Source organism: Oncorhynchus nerka, linkage group LG4 (genome assembly GCF_034236695.1).
Source record: "Oncorhynchus nerka isolate Pitt River linkage group LG4, Oner_Uvic_2.0, whole genome shotgun sequence".
NCBI classification, from domain to species: domain Eukaryota; kingdom Metazoa; phylum Chordata; class Actinopteri; order Salmoniformes; family Salmonidae; genus Oncorhynchus; species Oncorhynchus nerka.
The window spans coordinates 54,975,882-54,982,797 of record NC_088399.1 but is presented as its reverse complement, the minus strand read 5'-3'; the positions used below and the strand labels follow the sequence as shown (position 1 = coordinate 54,982,797).

Below are 6,916 nucleotides of genomic sequence, written 5' to 3'. Positions count from 1 at the left end.
TTTACAGTACTATTTTCCTTACTGTAAAACATTACAGCATCCCTGTACATTTACAGCAGGGATGCTGTAATATGTTTTACAGTAAGGAACATTAATTTAGTAGTAAAATAGCAAATCTATGTTCATATTTAGGTATGTGAACAGTCAGTGTCACAATCACTCATTGTGATGAGTGTAATCGCTCACAATCATTATTTTGAATGTTATGTAGGGTAGGCCTATGGACTGGGACGTCTTCTGTCATCCATGGGGCTGGGGATATGACATTTCGAGAGAGGTCTGATCAATAAAATACACCTGGTGGCTTAATATGTACCTTAATTGAAAACTTGTTAAATCTGTCAATAAATTAGTTTTGACCTTACAAATATGTCCACCAACCTCATTCAATTCACTCACTTCCTGCCCGTGCACCAAAGTAGCGTCAATAGAAACCCCTTGTTTCCGATCATGCCTTCTTTCAGGCAACGGCTATTTCTTCGCAAACATGCCAGTGAGTACCCGAGCCTGACATAATCACACTTTTATCGTTAACATGGGGCTTTGGGTTACAATCTTGGAGTCAGTCAATGCTAAATTAATTCGTGTTTTGACTGTTGTGTGTTTGAGTTCTGTCGTTCCAGTCAGTGTCGAGGTATTATCATAATATTCCATATACGCGCTGATTAGTGGCGCAGTGTGATACAAGATGGCGGCGTACATATCGCAAACATGGAGATGAGTAACCTGAGAATGTAACACTAGCTACCATGGCTGAATATACGCGCAATTGCATCCACTATATTGAACGATCTCGTAGAAAGTGTAGTGCAGGTATAGCACAAATAACAGGTGACATGTATTTTATTTCCTCGAATAAGGAAAGGGAAGACCGTTGGTCAACGTTAACGATATCTAATCCAGTAAACAAAGACATCTAGGCAGTATGAGAGGTTTTAGATTGCAAATTCATTGCAATTCCTGGGAAGTATCACTCGCAGGAAGGTCCCTGTTCTAATGTCATTTTCTAGTTCGTGTGCAACTCATCTGGCTGTGAGCGAAACTATCGCATGTGTTGTGTACCTATCTGACTGCATGTCGATATCATTCATAGTTTGCTCTGGATTAGGTTGTCAATTAATTGACAAATGTTAAATGCACTGCCTTATTGTCACTTGTAGGACAACTGCTGACAAGTGACAATTGCTTATCTACTCAAACTAAATGTAATTTTCTAAGCAGTCTTGCTTGTCCACTCTATCCTGCAGCTCGCAAAAGACTTGTTGCACCCATCCCCTGAGGAGGAGAAGAGGAGCCACAAGAAGAAGCGTCTTGTCCAGAGCCCGAACTCCTACTTCATGGATGTTAAGTGCCCAGGTAGGTCCCCGTTGTTTCCTTCATTGCATTTATGCGTTTGAATCAGCCACCTTGTCTGTTCTGAATTCAGTGGCATAATTGAGTTCAGTACTTATGACTATTTATTGCGAAGCATATTTGCTGAAACGAGGAGGGACCTGGCAGTATTTTTCCATTTAAGATAACCCTGTTTTTGGTCCTTTTGCTACTGTGTGCTCTAGTGAATACACCACAGGCACTAATGACGCTGGTCTCAGATGATGTAGTGTGGCATGTAATTGTACTACATGTGTGCAGGACTCAACTGCGACCAGAACACTGGCATTTGGAACACTTTGACTTGGCAGTGCGACAAATCAATTTTGAATTGGTCGCTAGGGTGCCAGGGGAAAAATGTATCTGATCACGTTAGTTTTTTGTTCAGTTAGCGTTTAAATATATATATATATATCAAGATTTATTCAATCAACAATGGGTATGCAGACCAAGTATTCCAAAAAAAAGTTTGGTCTAGTCTTGGTTTAATCTATGCGAAGTACAATTGTCATGCGCTGCTTGAACATTTTGTAAAGGCTTTCGCAAAAAACCTTCCCAATTAAATGTTGACTGCAAAGTGGCCTTATGATGATCAAATTTGATTGGTTACATACACGTTTAGCATATGTTATTGCGGATGTAGTGAAATGCTTGGGTTTTTAGCTCCAACAATGCAGTAGTATCTAACAATTTCACAACAATACACACTTTTAAAGGAATGGAATTAAGAATATATAAATATTTGGATGATGTCGGAGCGGCATAGATTCGAATAGAATACAGTATATACATATGAGATGCAAAATGTGTTCCATTATTAAAGTGGCCAGTGATTTCAAGCCTATGTATATAGGGCAGCAGCCCCTAAGGTGCTAGTGATGGCTATTTAAGTCTGAAGAGGCCGACTCCGGGATTCTGGCCTTCTAGGCAGAGTTCCTCTATCCAGTGTCTGTTCTTTTACCCATCTTAATCTTATTTTTATTGGCCAGTCTGAGATGGCTTTAGAAGGCCAGCATCCCAGGGTCGCCTCTTCACTGTTGATGTTGAGACTATTGTTTTGCGGGTACTAATTAATGAAGCTGCCAGTTGAGGACTTGTGAGTGTCTGTTTCTCAAACTAGACACTAATGTACTTGTCCTCTTGCTCAGTTGTGCACCGGGGCCTCTCACTCAGTTGTGCACCGGGGCCTCTCACTCTTTCAATTCTGGTTAGAGCCTGTTTGCGCTGTTCTGTGAAGGGAGTAGTACAGTGTTGTACAAGATCTTCAGTTTCTTGGCAATTTTTCGTGTGGAATAGCCATCATTTCTCAAAACAAGAATAGACTGATGAGTTTCAGAAGAAAGTTATTTGTTTCTGGCCATTTTGAGCCTGTAATCAAACCCACAAATGCTGATGCTCCAGATACTCAACCAGTCTAAAATAGGCCAGTTTTATTGCTTCTTTAATCAGAACAACAGCAGTTTTCAGCAGTGCTAACATAATTTCAAAAGGATTGTCTAATGATCAATTAGCCTTTTAAAATTATCAACTTGGATTAGCTAACACAACGTGCCATTGGGACACAGGAGTTATGGATAAGGTGCCTCTGTACGTGTATGTGGATATATTCCATCAGCTACCATAGTCATTTACAACATTAGTCTACACAGATCAATTTGATGTTATTTTAATGGACAAAAATGTGCTTTTCTTTAAAAAACAAGGACATTTCTAAATGACCCCAAACTTTTGAACGGTAGTGTAAGTATTCCGACCCTTTAAATTGTTGAAGCACCTTTGGCAGCCTTGAGTCTTCTTGGGTATGGCACTACAAGCTTGGCACACATGTCTTTGGGGAGTTTCTCCCATTCTTCTCTGCAGATCCTCTCAAGCTCTGTCAGGTTGGATGTGGAGCGTCGCTGCACAGCTATTTTTAGTTTTGTTCAAGTCTGGGCTCTGGTTGGGCTACTCCTGCGTTGTCTTGGTTGTGTGGTTAGGGTCGTTGTCCTGTTGAAAAGTGAACCTTTGCCCCATTCTGAGTTCCTGAGTGCTCTGGAGCAGGGTTTCATAGAGGATATCTCTCTACTCTGCGCCATTCATCTTTCTCCTGATCCTGACTAGTGTCCCAGTCCCTGCAGCTGAAAAACATCCTCACAGCATGATGCTGTCACCACCATTCTTCACCGTAGGGATGGTGCTAGGTTTCCTCCAGAGGTGAAGCTTGGCATTCAGGCCAAAGAGTTCAATCAGAGAATCTTATTCTCATGGTCAGTCCTTTAGGTGCCTCTTGGCAAACTCCAAGTGGGCTGTTGTGCCTTTTTACTGAGGAGTGGCCAAGGCCTTCCTCCCCCGGATTGCTCAGTTTGGCCTGGCGGCCAGCTCTAGGACGAGTCTTGGTTGTTCCAAACTTCCATTTTTAAGAATGATGGAGATCACTGTGTTGGAGATCTTAAATGCGGCAGAACATTTTTGGTACCCTTCCGCAGATCTGTACCTCAACAATCCTGTCTTGGAGCTCTACGGACAATTCCTTTCATCCTCATAGCTTGGTTTTTGCTCTGACGTGCACTGTCAACTGTGGGGCCTTATCTAGACAGGTGTGTGCCTTTCTAAATCATGTCCAATCAATTTAATTTACCACAGGTGGACTCCAAGTTGTAGAAAAATGAAGGATGATCAATGGAAACGGGAAGCACCTTTCGAATCTCATAGCAAAGGGTCTGAATACTTTTGTAAATTTGCAAAAATGTCTAAACCTGTTTTTGCTTTGTCATTATGGGATATTGTGTGTAGATGACGGAAAATGTTTATTTAATCAATTTTAGAATAAGGCTCTTTTTTTTTTAATTAAAAGGTTAAGGGGTCTGAATACTTTCCGAATGCACTGTAGGAGTACCTATTTCTTTAACTGCTCAACACAGAATAGCCTCATGTACGCACTCCCTCAAATCTTTTGGAGAAAATATCCATAAAATGTCACAGAATTCTAAACAAATAGTGTAGCCCACAGCCATATGGCATAGCCAGATTAGGACCTAACACAAGGACAACTCGGAGTATGCTATTCTGTTCATTTGAAATGGACTACTTTTGAAATGGGTCTAAAGAAACATGAAAATGTAGTCTATCTAAAATGATGGACTTGTGAAGGTGTAGGCAATATTACAAGGATTTATTAGACTTCTTAATGTAATGTTCCAAAGGTCTACATCAGTGGCTTGTACGCTGCGTGTGGAAGCCAGGAGATTCTAAATGTTTGTTAATTAACGGTCAATTACCATGAGATGATAGTTATTTGCTTGACGATCACCAGCGGCTGATTGTGACCCCCACAGCCCTCGTCTAGAGCCCTGGTGTCTTAATGATTGTATTTTTTCTTTCCCTCAGGATGCTACAAGATCACAACGGTGTTCAGCCACGCCCAGACTGTTGTGCTGTGTGTGGGTTGCTCCACAGTTCTGTGTCAGCCCACTGGAGGCAAAGCACGTCTCACAGAGGGTCAGTAGTCTCATCATTTTGTGTGGGTTCACCTGAAGGCTGCACACAACCCTAACCTGCAAATATAGAAAATGCGCTCTACAGTTGGTTCCCTTTTGTCCTGTTTTTGCTTCGGTGGGTCGATTAAAATATAAAAAAAACTAAAACTTTTTATTCCCATGTTTCGAAAAGCAGTTGGCGCGTGTAAAATTAGGCCCTAAAGTTTAGGCTTATACACTAATGCCAGATAAAAAATATTGGGGAAAAAACTCTAGGTATCTGCCTATAGATATTAATCTCACAATTATACATTTATGGATTTTACTGCATTGTTTTCACTTCATTCAACCTGCCCACCACCCATCTGCCTTTCATCCACACAATATTTCATGACCTTAAAACCCGCCCGCCCCCCATATAACTGCAGGTTTGGTAAACCCGCACATCACTAGTGTGTGTGCCCCCTTTTATTTTCCAACTCAAGTTGGAGAGGACAGTCTCTTAAATAATTGAATGTCTCTGGGGGGGTGGAGGGGTGTCTCCAGCAGTTTTAGGTACAGCAGCAATGTCTATTTATTTATGTAGTTAAGGGCCTTCATGTGCAATCAGAGTTATTGGAAGTTCGAGTTCCGACTGGAAAGTTTCACTTGAGTGGTCCTCCAAGTCGTTATTACAAGTGGGGAACAGAGAAAATGTTACCCGAGTTGTGACGTTTCATCCCTGACCTCGCACCCTTTCTACCAAAAGATGACAACAAAGTAGTTTTTTACAAACTTATTAATGTGGATAATGTAGCTAGTTTGAACATTGTCAATGTTAAGCAAGCTAGCTAACGGTATTATTAGCAACGTTAGCTAGCTTGAATCGTATTGGTTGAAGAATTTTTCTGACTTCAAAAGCAATTTAACACGATCATTTAAAAAATGTATATTAGATAACCTTTTTAAAACTTTAATACCCCCTTTTATTTCGTCATATCCAATTGGTAGTTAGTTTTGTCCCATCACTGCAACTTCACGGACTCGGGAGAGGCGACAGTTGAGAGCCATGCGTCCTCCGAAACACGACCCTGCCAAGCCGCATTGCTTCTTGACACACTGCTCACTTAACCCGGAAGCCAACCGCACCAACCCTCCCCTAACCCGGATGACGCTGGGCCAATTGTGCACCACCTCGTGGGTCTCGGTTCACGGCTGGCTGTGACACAGCCTGGGATCGAACCCGGGTCTGTAGTGACTCCTCAGACCGCTGCCCCACTCGTGAGGCCCAGCACCTGAACACAATCATGTCGAACTATTCCATTCAAACATTGCGTAACCTTACTATAGACTTAGAATATTTTAAATTATTGTTTTGGCAGTGAAAGCTTTAGTGCCATTCAATCCGACAGTTTAGCACTAGGTGCTATAAATGTTCATTTGGTTTCACATTGCTCCCCGCAACTCTCCTCAGATTCTTAGTGGCCTGACTCTGTCATTTTCTCTTTCCTTCAGGGTGCTCATTCAGGAGGAAGCAGCATTAGTTGTACTTCTGATGCCCCCGTAAAAATGTAAGAGCGGAGGGGTTGGACATGTTGATTTCAGCAACTCCAGCCTCGATACAGCACCCAATGCACCCAAGAAAGATTGATCCAGAAGTGCTCATGACGCCTGGACACCAGATGGGATTACTCATTCAATGTGATAGTCCACTTTGTTGCAGTAACTGAACTCTTCAACCAATCTTTTTTAATACAATTGTTTTGGCTAAAGAATGGGTGGTTTGTACTTTTTTTGTTTCCTTTTCAATATTTGCCTAAATTGGGATTGAAATGTTTTTATCTACATCAGTTGGGTAATTCACATGAAAATTTTATACATGTCTGTAGCAAATTGTGTTACAAAACAATGATGTGTTTGCAAAAATCAACTAAGGTCAACATTTTTGGCAAAGTGTCTTTTTAAATTGTACGTTCTCACCTGAATTTTGTACATTTTCAGTTTTCATTACCTTTTTCGGATTAACTTGAGTCATTTAATACAATTTTACTTTAGAAAAACATAATTTCTTTGAATAAAACTGCTGTAGTTTGTCCATAAATAACAAAACG

The 6,916-nt window shown here is 41.1% G+C and overlaps 1 protein-coding gene across 1 annotated transcript; it reads left to right on the top strand.

The window, feature by feature from the left end:
- The first annotated feature begins 409 nt into the window (after positions 1–409).
- Positions 410–6,580, top strand: LOC115128209 (small ribosomal subunit protein eS27). Its single transcript, XM_029657860.2, has 4 exons — positions 410–493; positions 1,248–1,356; positions 4,738–4,848; positions 6,321–6,580. The coding sequence occupies exons 1-4, from the start codon at positions 488–490 to the stop codon at positions 6,347–6,349; spliced, it is 255 nt and encodes an 84-aa protein (XP_029513720.1). The 5' UTR covers positions 410–487; the 3' UTR covers positions 6,350–6,580.
- The last annotated feature ends 336 nt before the right edge of the window (positions 6,581–6,916 follow it).